Genomic DNA, 14,733 nt, shown 5'->3' with positions numbered 1-14,733 from the left:
AAATAAGCTTGTGTTTTTACAACTCTGCCTATTTCTGTAAACTGGAAAGGGGCAATCTATGCACACCAAACCTTTCTTACATAACACTTTTGATTATTATTTTTTAAACATAACTAGCCTTTGTTTTATTTTGGGCAGTTTCTAATTTTTTTACAAGGGAAACTACAAACGCTGGATTTGATTTTTTTTATTTGATTGTGATATTTCTTAATTGTGTTGCAGTGTTTGTAAGACTGTTTCATGTAGTAAAGAGAGGTTTGCATTTTTGTTTTGTTTGCTGAAAAAACTGATCACAGGTAGAAAAAGGCTATTATTCTTGTATGCCATTCCTAACCATGCTACACAGACAGGTAATATTGAAATAAACATTTCACAGGTATTCTCAGAAGTACCTTATTGGCAGGCATTCGTGCTCAAATAACAGATGAGCAATCTCAAAGTAGACAGATATTTAGAAACATGGGTCAAGCCCTTAAACACAAAAGATTTATTTACGCAGGCCCCCTCACTGTATGTTAACATTTAAATGAACCTCTCTGGGCATTAGCTTTAATATGCATCTATCGGCATATTCAGACAACAAATACATCCAAGAAGTCTAGAGGCAGGCAGTTAGAGACAGTTACAAAATGGATTAATAAAAAGTTAATCTCAAAACAGGCAGGTACAAGCAGTCCTAGACAATCTGCACAAACATGGAGTCACAGACAACTACAGTCAGCCTCAAACTGCCACAGGGGCAGATTATATGTAATTAGTCAGTTGTATGTTGTTTTACAGCAGACAACATCAAAGTCTGACTTGTACAGTCAGTCCTAAAGCAGGCACATAAACCATTGGAGTACAGGCATACGCAAGAGTTTTCGGAAAAGCATACAAATGAATTCTAATATGACAAATATAGGTAGTCCTGACTCTAACAACCAGTGTAGGCAGTATCGGCCCATGTAGGCTTAATGCGTCATAAATCAGCCACAAAGGAAGTCAAATGTGAAAGATTTACATGAAGCAATATCAGGCATTTTGAGTGGTGTTCTAAAGGCAGCCAAGTGCAGGCTTCCCCAGAGTAGCAGCACGAAATTCTAGAACTTCCATGTGCAACTCATCTGAGATAAACCACATTTCCTCGGCCTCCACAGTAGCATGAAAACCAGAATTAGGGACAACATCGGACTTTTCTTTTCTAATGATGTCATCCCAACATTTCATTTTCCAGGTCTAGAAAGAGATAAGTTCGACAACAAGACTGTGTCATTTGAGGAGCATATTAAGATGGAGCACAACATCTGGAACTACCTGTACTTCATTGTGCTGGTGCGGGTGAAGAACAAGACGGATTACACTGGGCCTGAAAGCTATGTCGCTCAGATGATTAAGGTGCACAGTGGGATCGGAAGTGGGGGGGGAGGGCTTTTATCTTCATTGAGGGTTTGACTTGGGATTCACGCTGGTTGTCTGGCAGAAGAGATGTTGAAAAGGGGTGAGGTTCTCCAGTGTCTAGGGACAGCGAGGTAACCTTTCAATGTGAAAAAGGGCACAGCACGTGTGATAACAAAAATGGATCTCAGGGCAAGAATGAGAGATACATTATCTTAACTGAAAGAGAAACAATAGACAATAGAATAAGGAGACATAGGAAGGAACAAAGAAGCAGATGTACAAGTGAAACAGGAAGTAGGAAAAGAGGGAGTAGAGTATGTGAAATGGGGGTATTGGAAGGGAAGAGGAAAGCAGTGGGATTAGAGAATAACACAGAAATACTGAAGAGTAAGTATAGGAAAGAAATTCAGGTGTAGGTAGTAGAGAGTTAGGAGTAATTGGTGTGACAGCAACGTGAAAAAGATGAGGAAATTAGGGAAAGAGTATGATGTAAAACAGGGTAGTTGAGGGAAACAGATATAAGCAGGCAGTCAAACGAAGGTTTTATGAAGCTTGTGAAGGTAGGAATTTATCCAATGGCCATGTAGCTAATGTATCTCTCACTCACTTTCAGAGTAAGAACCTTGACTGGTTCCCTCGTATGCGAGCCATGTCATTGGTCAGCAATGAAGGGGAAGGGGAGCAAAATGAGCTCCGCTGCCTGCAGGACAAGCTGAATGGCACAATGAGGCTGGTGTCCCATCTAACCGGACAACTCAACGAACTAAAAGAGCAGGTAAAGACTTAGTCTCAGTGTTCTATCGTGTCTGGCAGGTCAGTGGGCTAAAGAAAGACGTAAGGAGACAGATAGTGGCCCAGAACACACTTATCTGAACATTGCTGATGTGGAAGACCAGGGAAGTACTTTCATACAGAACGCACAAAAATGTTACTTTTGTAGCAGGTCTGGGTTGTATGTAAATATAGAATGATTATTTCTTGAAGATGAATGTTTTCCCAAGGTCACTCACAGCTGATGTGCTAAGGCCAAATTTCAGAGTGCCAGCAAAGTTCTGTCTTAAAATACTAGATCCGATAACCACTTTAATTCTTGTGAAGGAATGGAAAGAGCTCGGTGCACTGTTAAAGCACTTGAGGCCTTGTTTGTTCACCAGAGTCTGGTAAGTGCTCAAGATTAAATATGTGCACATAGTTATGGGGTCTTTCCCCAAAGAGTTGCTGAAAAAGTGATAATCATTTTCAAGCAAGTTAGATTACTTACAGTAATAACTAGTAAATTAGTTTCACTCATAACAATTCCTCCACATTATCCTAAGATGTGTCAACTTTCACGAGAAATGCTGCAGATACGTGTTTCAACATGTACATGTATCCAGTGGCATAGCTATCAATAATTCAGTGGCACCAGGTCTCAGGGCTCTGAGAGGCCCACTTCACCACAGTTAGTGATGCTTTTTACCACCAAACAAGAAAATAGGGGCCTAAATCCCATGCTTGTATTAGGATCCATGGTACCCATGCTACACCACTGAACGTATCCCTATTCAATATTGCAGTATCACATACAGTTAGCATGAAACATTTCTAAATCCTCATGCACTAGCATGAAATAGTACACAAATCACGGGGTAATACCAGTAATTATAAGGACAGCACACCAATATGTACTAAAACTCATTTCAGTATTAATATCAAACCACTTTAAATTGTACAAATATCCTCATTACAGGTTAAAGGCTGAATTCCTATCTCTGTGAAAACTCTTGTGCACAGGTATCATAATTACGAGCTGTGTGACATATTCTATCTGGTCAAACCGGCTAAAATGTACTGGGGGAAAACGCCCAGAAAAAGGAAAGACAAGCGGAATATGCATGTTAAAAATTATTTTGTTCGTAATTCCACCATTTCCTGTTGAAAACAGAAAATATGACGTATTTCCCACAAGTGATAAATCTTAACTTTGGATAACGGTATTTACAAACTATGTGGTACATACTACACCCGATTGCACCATACTTGTAAAGAGCTCACAAATATCCCCTAAACTGATATATTGTTCTCTAAAATATGTCAAGGTTTCCTGAAACTCTATATTAACACCAAAATGTAAATTAATGTCTTAAATTATGATTAAAATATCAATCAAATTGAGTATGAAATTGTGTCTATTATCACACGCTATTAGGTCTTTCCAGATATACTTGCAAACTCTGCCACGGAAAGGCATCTTTCACGGGTGTTTGATACAGATGAACATGACTCCTGAGCACTAGAGAGATGTGCTGGCTGCTTCTGCATACAGAGAAAAAACACTCTGCTGTCCTCGTGTAGCTTTGACTGAATCCTCCCTATTACTAGTTCTGCTGTGCAAAGCACAAGTGCAGAGTGTGATTGGTGTATGAGGGCACATAACAGATTATGCAGGCGAATCTAAAGTCAGGGGAAGTTGGAACTGATGTAGCCATATCCGCACATTCACCTAGCATTTTGACATTTTCTGAGTATATGAGCTACTCTCTTCCTGGATTCCTATACCCTTACAACAGTGAAAGGTCTGGGACTTTGCCTCAGTTGTGTGCAACTGAAGGCATACTTGCCAACCCCACCGATTTATGCAGTAGGCTCCCGTTTTTTTTAGTGATGCCTATCACCTGCTGATTTTACATGCCATTATTACAGCTGTTTTAAAGCCTTCCGCTGGCCTACAGTTGAGTCCCAATTAATGGTCTCTAAGACGAGGTGAGTGACGTACCCTTGCAGCTGTAAACACAAAGCCTGAGGCACAGCTGAGCTGACAGTGCGATATTATGCAACACTTCACCAGTCTGATTGGTCTCCCTCATCTACCAGCCCCCTTCTTAGAACTAATGGGCACTGTAGTGTGCCATGCAGTCAGAACTACATTAGTAATTGCATCACATGCACCCCTGGTTAGGGCTAAGTCAGAGGGGATAAATAAAAAGGGTGTGGGCCACTCGGAGCCACTCCTACATGAGCAACAGAGTGTACATGTGTGTGTCTTCTATTGGCCCAACTGTATCCTTCGTGGCCTAGCGCTGCAGGTTACACTGGCACCAAGACCCGCAGCACAACCTGAAGCGTGAAACAGTTGTGTCCAGGGGAACATTGCTGTGCTTATCTTGATCCCACGTGCAGGGGTGTCACACCCCTCTGAAGTGAGGCAGTGCTGGTGCGCCTCACTGCCCTGACGCCCGCTGTCCGCTCTAACACCTGGGTACACGAACCCACCAGTGCCTGGGGGCCTGAATGATGGTTTGGGTGAGGGAGGCCTCAAATGACTCACTGTATTTCTGCCAAATGAGTGGCACTACCGCCTGGCTCTCAGGAGTGTAGAAGCCATGCCCCTCACATACATTGGCCCTGCTAGCTCAATGTCTACCCAGGAATGCAAGGTGAGGCCTGGTACCAGGACACTCCCTAGGGGACTCCGCGCAGAGGAGGCAGATCCCAAAGTCAACTAAATAGCAGAGTCAAGTGTTTTGCCCCCTTGATATCCAGCGCTTGTGAAGGAAGTAGCCAGTTACTATGCCTCAGTGAGTGGCTAATATCCTTACAAGTGGGGTGATTGCTGGTGATCCGCCATCGCATCAAGCCCTGACTCACCCACAGCTGCAATCTGTGACGTCTTTGCTGCCATCTAGTGCCCTAATTTACCAGGCAACCACCACCCCACGGTGGAAGATGTGGATGGGCAAGCCGAACAACTCCTTTCACAAAACGGACGGTACTGTGAAGCAGTCAGCCCTCCTGCATTTTGGGGGGTGAGGAGATTTATTAACTCTTTGAGATACTCCCAGCAAAAGGTAGTGGTGATGACTACAATTCAGCGGTAGTGGCTTTAAATGCATACTTTGAACTGCAATTGAACCCCAACCTTGAAAGGTTAAAGCTGCGCCAAGACCAACAGCATGAACTTGAGACTTTTAGTGGGTTCCATTCAAGAGATCGCATTAACCAGAGGACATTCTCATCCTGACACAGTAACATGAACTCCCAAATAGTAGAGTGGAAGAGATGGCAATGACCCTGGCAGTAGGTACAGCAACAGCCAGCTCTGGGGTGCCCAGGCCTGTGATGGAGAAGGAGGAGTGGGTGAATTATGGATACAAACATACCGTGAAGGTACCCACACAAAAACCGCAGACCACAAACCAAACCAAATGACAACATTGCAACCAGGAACCACTGGCACTTGACGTATGGCGTTAAAACAAAGGTCTTGTTCCCAATTTCAGAAACTCAACCACTTCAACTGTGTGTGCCAGTGTATGGAAAAAGGGCTCTGACTTCAGAGCAGGGCACCCCTCAACCCTTTGCTAAGGCAGCTAACAATAGATGACTGAGGCTTACCACTGTGACTTGGCAAGTGGCAAGCACGAGTAAACACCAACTGCAGCCACAAAGATAATGTATTCATGATTTCGTTCACAAGTTGTGCCACTGCCAAGTGCAGACCACCACTGATGTGCGCTATGACCATTGCTGAAGCCCCTGTCCCAACCTTGATTGACAATGAGGCATCAGTGAATAGAATGGACTTGCGGCAATTCAGAGATTTGAGCCTCGAACCTCTACTACCTGCCTCAGCAAAGATCTAAGCATACCCAATTGCCTCTCGCATGGGATAATAGAGGTTCATGTGGGGAATGGCACCCTCATCAAAGATGCCAAGTTCCTTGTGGTGAAGGAAGGTACAGGAACGCTGAAAGGGTGTCAACCTCCTGAGGACTTAGGACAGCTATTCTTTGCCATGCACATCCACGATGTGCAGGAAGAAACAGTCCTCAAAGAGGTCCTGCAACTGTTTAAGGGACTTTGGTACCTGAAGGACCACAAATTGAATTGAACATTGATCCCTCAATTTACCTCAATCACAAAGCGACACAGGAGACTGCCCTTCCATCTGTGCCTGTGCCTGCAAGTGAAAGAAGAGCTCAATCTGAAGCAGCTAGGAATAATTAAAAAAAAGTGACTGGTCCCACTCCAGGGGTATCCCCACTGGTGGTAGCTCCCATATCATGACGACCAGGAGTAATCTACCTGTGCATGGACACAAGGCTGTCAAATAAAGTGATCTGCAGAGAACTATGGGCCAGATGTAGGTAGGCTTTTGCGCCTCGACTCGCAAATAGGAAGGGGTGTTCCCTTCCTATTTGCGACTCGCACCGCAATGTAAGTTGATTTGTGACCGCGAAAGCGGTCGCAAATCAACTCGCAGTTACCATCCACTTGAAGTGGATGGTAACTCATTCGCCTTTGTGAATGCTCACAAAATTATTTTTTGTGAATGCCACAAAAAATATTTTTCAGAGCAGGCAGTGGTCCTATGGACCACTGCCTACTCTGAAAAAAACCGAAACAAAAGGTTTCGGTATTTTTTTCTATTTGCAGCTCGTTTTCCTTTAAGGAAAACGGGCTCCAAAGAGAAAAAAAAACTGCTTTATTTGAAAGCAGTCACGGACATGGTGGTCTGCTGTCTCCAGCAGGCCACCATCCCCGTGAGTGCCTAGACTCGCTATGGGGTCGCAAACTGCAACCCACCTCATAAATATTTATGAGGTGGGTCTTTGCGACCCCATAGCGAGCCGCAGAAGGTGTCTGAGACACCGTTCTGCATACCAATTTGCGAGTTGCAAATTACGAGTCGGAAGGACTCGCAATTTGCAACTCGCAAATTGGTTTCTTCCTACATCTGGCCCTATATCTCAACTGCACCATGGACAACATAATAATGAATCTCTATGGTTTTTGATGCTTGACCTCAATGCCAGCTACCACCAGATAGAGTTAGACCTGTTGATCCACTACATCACTACTTTCTCCATCCATGTCGGCCTGAGGCTATGTTTTAGCTGCAGAAGTTTTTCAAAATATCATACTGGAAACCCTCTTGGGGCTGACAGAGGTGTTGAACATAAGAGTTGACATCTTGATATACTCCAAGACCCTGGAAGAAAACAACCAGAGACTACGAGCCACGTTGACACATCTTGCAAGCCAGGGTGACACTGCACTAGCATAAGTGGTCTTTCTTTGAAACATCAGTAGAATTCTTTGAGTACATCTTCTCCAGAGACTGCCTGCAAGTCAACCCGAATAAGGCGGATTTCTAGGGATGGCCACCTAATGTGAGCCTTTTGTTTCCTAACTAGCCATAATTCTGAGTGGAGCTGGAGCGACCAAGCCAACAATCCGTTTCAGAGTGTGAAGGACACTCTACTGCGGGGTGCTTTCTTGGCCAACTTCAACCCGCAATGCAACACAGAACTGGTAGTAAATGTCAGCCTGGTTAGCCTAGGTGCTGTTCTTCCATAGGAAACGAGCCAAGGGCAATAGGTCCCAACCCTGTAGTCCAGTCGCGCCCTAATTGACACTGAGACTTATATGCCTAAATCGAATTGAAAGCACTGGCCATGTCATGGGGATTCACAAAACAATTAAAAGAAAGAGAGATAGAAGCAGTACAGGGCTTTCACTCAGCTTCCAGTCAGGTTACTATATACATCAATGAGAGTAAAACCACTCCATATAGTTCACCAGGGTTGTCCATACATTTTAAGACCCTCTCCAGCTACTTTCTACTAGTGGTATATTATTTCCCTCTGATGTACTTATATCCGCTAGTATCATCATTAGGTTTTTCTTTTTGCCTCCAACCAGGAGGAAGTGTGACCACTGGGTATAGAAAAGTGGTGGGATCTGTGAAAAAGGTGTGGTGAAGGTGAGAGTGAATTAAAATTACCTCAGTGCCCAATTAAATTCTTATTTTATTATGACTGAGATAGGGTAAAGAAAAATATACACATTTGATATGGTGTGCTGGAAACTATCCCAATAAGACTATACAGGATATTACCTTCTGAAGTCTTCTGCATTCAAGTACATTTACTTCATGGACCAGAAAGGCTTGCCTTGTAGGGCCTAAGAAACAAACACACAGTCAGTGCTTTTCACTATTATCAGCCAGCTTAAAATGCAAGTATGGGTGTTCAACTGATTTGTTATATGCAGACTGGGGTAGATCAAGGAGTTGGCCCGGAGTTTTACATGCACCAGTTCCTGAAGGCTTACTGGCACACTCTCCACAGCACCACAAAGTGTGCTTCCATTGACCTTCTGATTCTGAGACTAGGGACATTACTCTAACCGGTCCTGCCTGGCAGCCCATGCCTTTGGGTGCAGCGTCAGCCCAGCAGAAATGGAGAGAAACAAACAATCAACTGTCCGGATGGGATGCTGGGTACTAAAATGAGATCACCACCCTGGGTGGAAATTCATGGCACCCTTTAAGAAGGATCAATGGCAGGTCTCAAAGATCCCAGGGACAATGATCACAACCACCCGCAGGGGATCAGAAAAATATCCTGTTTCAAAAAGGCACAGATTCCTGAAACCAGTACTGACCCAGTCAAAGGAGTCCCCAGAGGCGATTAGTTGGATCACTCCAGAGGCCCCAAAACATTCCACCCTGCTATTCCTAGTGACAACCCACCATAGACCGAAGGAGCACCACAAAGAACTACACCACCAAGAAGCGAACAAATGGCAAGTAGCAGTGAGGCTAGCGACACCCGGGAGATCCGGGAGGAAAGGATTAGAGAAGCGAGTGATACATCTCCAGCCTAATCCAGGTCCCGCAAAGTTACTGAGGCCCATATTTATACTTTTTTTCACCGCATTTGCAACATTTTTTGATGCAAAATTGTATTTTGTAAGTTTGCGCTGCTTTTGCGTAAAAAAGTGATGCAAATGTGGCACAAAAAAGTATAAATATGGGCCCGAGAGACTATGCATGTGAGCTGAGACCTGTGGACTTATGAGGATTTATACTTTGGGACATATTTACTTTTTGATGCAAAACTGCACTAATGCAGTTTTGCACCAAAAAGTTTAGCACCGGCTTGCGCCATTTCTTAGCACCAGCCAGGCGCCATATTTATGGAATGGTGCCGATGCAAAGGGTGGGCTAGCGAAAAACAAATTACGTTAGTCGGGCGTGGCTGGCGGTATGGGAGAAGGGGGTTTTGCACCAAACTGACGTTAGGCTGGTTAGAGGGAAAAAATATGCCTCTAACTAACCTAGCATCATTTTCTGACGGAAAACCATCCATACCACATGCCTCCTGTCTTAGAAAAGACAGAAGTCATACTCACCACCCAATGGCCAGCATAGGGGACTAGTGTCCCCTGGGCATGGCCATTACACCCTGTGCCATGAAGGGGACCCCAAGTTGGGCCCCTGATGGCACTTTAATGGGAAAAAAAATACTTACCTATACATACCTTGAGGAGGGAACTTGTGGCCCCATTCCATGGTGATTAACCATGGAAATGGGTCCACAGGTCTGCTAACGCCTGGTCTGACCCTATTATTTATCCTCTCCTCCGACCCATGCGTTATTGTAGCACAGGGGGATAAATATGGGGCTATGGGGTTAGCACAATTTGTTAGATGGGAACGCCTACCTTGCATCTCATTGACGCAAAGTAGGTTCATGCATCTAAAAAATGGTGCAAACTCCAATATTTTGACGTTAGACGGGTCTAACATCAAAAAATAAATATAAATATGGAGTTAGTTTTGCGCCGAATTTGTGTTAAAAATGTGACGCAAATTCGTCACAAATGTATAAATATGCCCCTGTGTTGTTCACCACTATTCTTTTTTCTGGCCCGTCATCCTGCCCTCTTCTACTCCATGTCACTCAGAGCGAGGGAGAACTTGTCAGCCAACTTGGGGAGGGATGTAGTGTAGCACCTGGCCAGTACTCCGTAATCTATTGCATCAAATGCACCCCTCGGTGAGCTGGGCCAGAAGGGATGAATACACCGGTTGTGCACCGCTCGGGGCCACTGCCACACTAGTTAGAGTATACGTGCGTGTTCTCTCGTCAGTCTACAGGCGCTTGTGGAGAGCAGGGCCTCTGATGTTGTCCCTGCACTGTGACTGCGCTCCGGAGCATTAGCACTTCCAGGTCAGTGTAACATTGTGACCTAGCGCTGGCACTGCTGTGAAGTACCAAGCACAAATGCTGCGATAGTGGTAACAGACTGTGCTGGCATGTCTAGGTAATTCCCGCACTAGCTCAGTAATACCGGACATCCTGAATATAATGAACCGTTTTCTCCTTTCTTTATCCCGTGGCATTTCTGTGCACTCCTTACAATGCCTTGTAAAAGCTGACAGCCCATAGGCAGAAACAGGGCTGGCTTTTGGGCAGTGCGATTGGTTCGACTGCACCGGGCGCCGACCTCAGGGGGGCGCTGTGTTTAGCAATAACTTCGGAAACATGCAATTTAAAAGCACCTGCTGAAAAGTTCCTTGTGCGTTTAGCCTTCAAGAAACAATTAAAATGTCAAGATGCCTCTTGTGATTTATGTTCCTGCTACAGAGAGAGTTGGGAGTTTTGCCTAGTGGCAGCTTTGACTCAAGATAAAGTAGCATAGAGGGTTAATATGCCTGCTGCAAAAAAAAAGAACTATGGGGCATATTTAAGAAAAGTGGTGCTGCACTGTGTGCAGCGCCACTTTTCTTGCACCCCTTAGGGACCCCTAATGCCACCATGTGTGCGTCATATTTAAAATACGGTGCACCATGGCGGTAGTTAGGGGATTAGCGTCAGAATTTTGTACGCTAGTTCAGCGCTTTGTAGGATTAGCATCAATTGTGACGCTAATCTTGCAAAGCACCCAGAGTCCCATTGCAACCAATGGATGCCTCCTTTTAATGCATGCATTGAGCCACTTTGTAAATATGGCGCAGCGTTTTTTGCCTTCTAACGCCACATAAGCTTACGAAAAATTACACTAATATGGCGTCAGACTGGCACTAGGGGCTCTTAAATATGCCCCTACGACGCTGCACACAGTGCTGCACCACTTTTCTTGCACCCCTTAGTGCTCCCCTAATACCACCATGTGTGCACTGTATTTAAAATATGGGGCAACATGGCGGTAGTTAGGGGACTAGTGTCAGAATTTATGACGCTAGTTCGGCGCTTTTCAGGATTAGCGTAAAAAATGTTAATGCTAATCCTGCAAAGCACCCAGAGGCGCATTGTAACCAACAGATGCCTCCTTTTAACGCCTGCTCAGAGACAGAAATAAATGGCGCAAAAAAATCTGTCAGATTTCTTTGCTCTATTTTTTTGGCCCTCCCTAATGGGAAAATGCCACCTTTGCATACACTATGCCAGGCGCAGGCATAATATTGCGCAAAGGGATACAAAGTGGCGCAATGCATGCATTGCGCCACTTTGTAAATATGTCACAGCGTTTTTGGCCTTCTAACGCCACGTTAGCATAAAAAAATGATGCCGCTAGGGGCTCTTAAATATGCCCTTATATTTTATGTGGCTAGCTGAGTGGATTAGTAAAGCTAGCCTTTACAAGTGGCTTTTAAACACATGAATGTATGTGAAAGGGGAGCGATGGAGAGATGAGGGGCACATTTTCCGGGTGGTGGTGAGTGAAAACGAGGAGGAGGTTATGGGGTGGGTGGCGCCACAATAAACTATCGCACAAGGCCCACCAGTCCTAAAGCCGGCCCTGGGCAGAAAGGTGCTTCCTGTCATCTTCCGGCACCCTGCCAATGCGCAGCAACTGCTTGTGGTCTTTTGTTCTGTGAGTGCCTGAGTGTTTTATAATAACATTTTTGTGTCACCGGAGTTCTTAAGTTTCTCAAGTCCATATGTGAGTACCTCATCCAGTCTATGTTTTTGCTTTGCAATGTGGAACTTGTAGTCCAGAGTTTCTAATGGGATAACCAGGTCTACAAATCTCTCAGTGTATAATCCTGGACTGAATGAGCTATCATGTAAGGCCTTGGAAAACTGAAGAGCTCAGTGTGAGACTTGTGGTATGCTTGAAAATATAGAAATACGTCCACTCCCTGCAATCTGGCCTAAGCCATATGATGTTATTTGTAATTATGTCATTGTCTGGTCGTAGATAATGCAATGTTATTTTGCTGTAATGGTGTCCAGTCAAAGATCCCGTCATGTCCAGTGATGTGAACACTATGCTATACATCATTTTAGGACTGCGTAAAATCTCACCTCTCTTTAGTCACAGAAAGTTTGTAAATAAATGAAGAATCAATGGCCACCTTTGGCAGCAGGAGAAAGGGGCAGATCTCCCCTAAAGGCAGAAAACATGTGATGTGTTGAGGGCAAGAAGGGGATGAAAGGGGTAGGAAGAGAGAAGACTAGAAGTGGAAAATAAGGGGTCAACCCACAAGGATAGAAAAATCCCTTTGAATATTTAGTTGCTTTCAAACATACCTTTTTTTCCTGCCTAAGTTACTGTAACTTCTTTTGATTTGTGTGACTATGTTGTATAAAGGTTTCACAGGAGGTTAGTTTGTTGCTGTAAGGTCTCACTTCCTCATTGATGACTGATGTTATTACATTCATTTAATTGAGGGCTGCTGATGTAGCTCTCTTGCTTGAGAACAAAGCAGAGGATGCGGTTGTGAGCAAATGTGGTCAACCAATTAACTAATTTGCACATTCATAACATTGTCCTATCTCTTTTGGATTGTGTAGATGACGGAGCAGAGGAAACGACGGCAGCGCATGGGCTTCGTGGACGTGCAGAACAGCACGAGTGGGAGCAACCAGGTTGCAAGAACCCAATCTGAAATGATCAGATAGCTGTCCATTCCCTCTCCCGGGAATCATCACCTCTGGTTGCTCAGCGTTGAGGGGTTAAGCAGTGGAATTGGACAGACAATGGACCATTCTGACCTGTCGCAGGAGGCAGGACACAAGACCATGTGCCCACGAATCTTATCCTGGATTTTCTGAGTGGCATGAAATCTAAAACACATTAGAAAGCAGAGAGAACGAAAGTGGGATGAGCATGCACATATAAATGCAGTGGTCTCTCATAACTGGTAGTCGTTGAGGTCTTCATCACAAATCACATATGTGTTGCAAACCACTATCCTTGGGATCACCTTTTAGCATGTGTGGAGAGATAATTTATTTAGGAATCCTCTTATTGGGTGACTGTTTTGTATTGCCAGTCTTAAACTTGGCATCTCCTTTGAGTTCTCAGTCTTTACTCCTTTGCCCACTGCAGCGGTTAGCCTAAATCCCAACAGTGAATCCCTGTTTCCGTTCCCAATGTTCTGAAGAACTAGAGACATTTTTGTGGCCACTGACAGTTATGTCTAATCCCTGTAGGGCGACTTCTGCTGGATTTCTGATCTGCAAGGACAAGGCTTCTATGTAGGGGCTTTAGCGCTGAATTTCATCGCATTCGCCATTTATTTCAGGTGCCACTTGGCCATCCCCTACCTAACAGAGCAATATTGGTCACATAGATATGGCACTATTCCTTGCCATGGGCAGGTTTGTTATGTTTACTGTATATATGGACTGGAAGGGTTTAATACTGTAAATTGTGTTGCCTCTACACAAACACACACACACACACACTACATTATTGTTTGTAAGTACATATCAAGGAGACAGAAGCAATATCACATTTAGTCATTACTGTAAAGTAGGTGCATTAACTTATTGCTTTCATCCAGGAAATGATTCCAAACATTGTGCCACATGCTGTACCTCAGACATCACTTCAAAGGACACTTTGACTCCCTTTTTGTGCCTCGTGCATGTGTGCTCAGTCCACTGTGTCCAATTTGTTCTCTGCACCTCTGCAACACAAACAGATGGCGAGGAAGATTGTAGTTGGTGTGAATAGATTACCCTGTATCGGGCCTTATTTAACCAGTTAGACACATCCAAAGGGAGGCACAGAGGTGAGATGCACTGTGAATGGTGTTTGTGTTTTTTTTGTGAAATGACAGAGGAAGGGAAACCTAGGGATTGTATATTACCATTTGGGGTGATGTCCTATCGATCTCCGAAGCTTGAGATGTAAGATGTACATTTTCTTTCAACAAAATAAAAATGAGAGATTTTTTTCATGAAACTTTTGTGTTCTTAACGTTATGAATGGAAACTGGATGAGTCATCAGGTATGGATGGATGATTCACCAGTAAGTCTTTTTGTTGACCATCTAGTAGAGTTTATTGCTGCTGCACACAGCTCTTGTAGGCATGGACTAACAGTAAGTTGAGTTTATCAGTACAGTTGTTATACACCTTAGAGTAGGTTATTGGTCACTAGATGGGCATGGGGCAAGACCTGCTGTTAGGAAAGTCCAGAATATTGCAAAGGCATGACAACTAATCTGTAGACTTTATTTGTATAGGACACCATATTGTTTAGAGGTGCTACCCAGCGAGCTTTTTAACTTGGTCAATGACTGCCATGGAGCCACGGATTCATTCTGGGATGAGAGAACATACCCTA

The 14,733-nt window shown here is 44.2% G+C and overlaps 1 protein-coding gene across 1 annotated transcript in view; it reads left to right on the top strand.

Moving 5' to 3' along the window:
* The window catches only part of ITPR3 (inositol 1,4,5-trisphosphate receptor type 3), a 467,836-nt gene extending 453,487 nt beyond the window's left edge, over nucleotides 1-14,349 (top strand). Inside the window, exons 56-58 of the mRNA XM_069238858.1 lie at nucleotides 1,217-1,377; nucleotides 1,994-2,155; nucleotides 12,951-14,349. Of these exons, the coding sequence (XP_069094959.1) occupies nucleotides 1,217-1,377; nucleotides 1,994-2,155; nucleotides 12,951-13,058 (431 nt within the window). The 3' untranslated portion in view covers nucleotides 13,059-14,349. The remainder of the gene's footprint in view (nucleotides 1-1,216; nucleotides 1,378-1,993; nucleotides 2,156-12,950) is intronic.
* Nucleotides 14,350-14,733: the final 384 nt, after the last annotated feature.

The sequence above is a fragment of the Pleurodeles waltl genome, chromosome 6 (assembly GCF_031143425.1).
Source record: "Pleurodeles waltl isolate 20211129_DDA chromosome 6, aPleWal1.hap1.20221129, whole genome shotgun sequence".
Lineage (NCBI taxonomy): Eukaryota > Metazoa > Chordata > Amphibia > Caudata > Salamandridae > Pleurodeles > Pleurodeles waltl.
The sequence above is the reverse complement of the archived record's forward strand: the minus strand, read 5'-3'. Positions and strand labels throughout refer to the sequence as shown.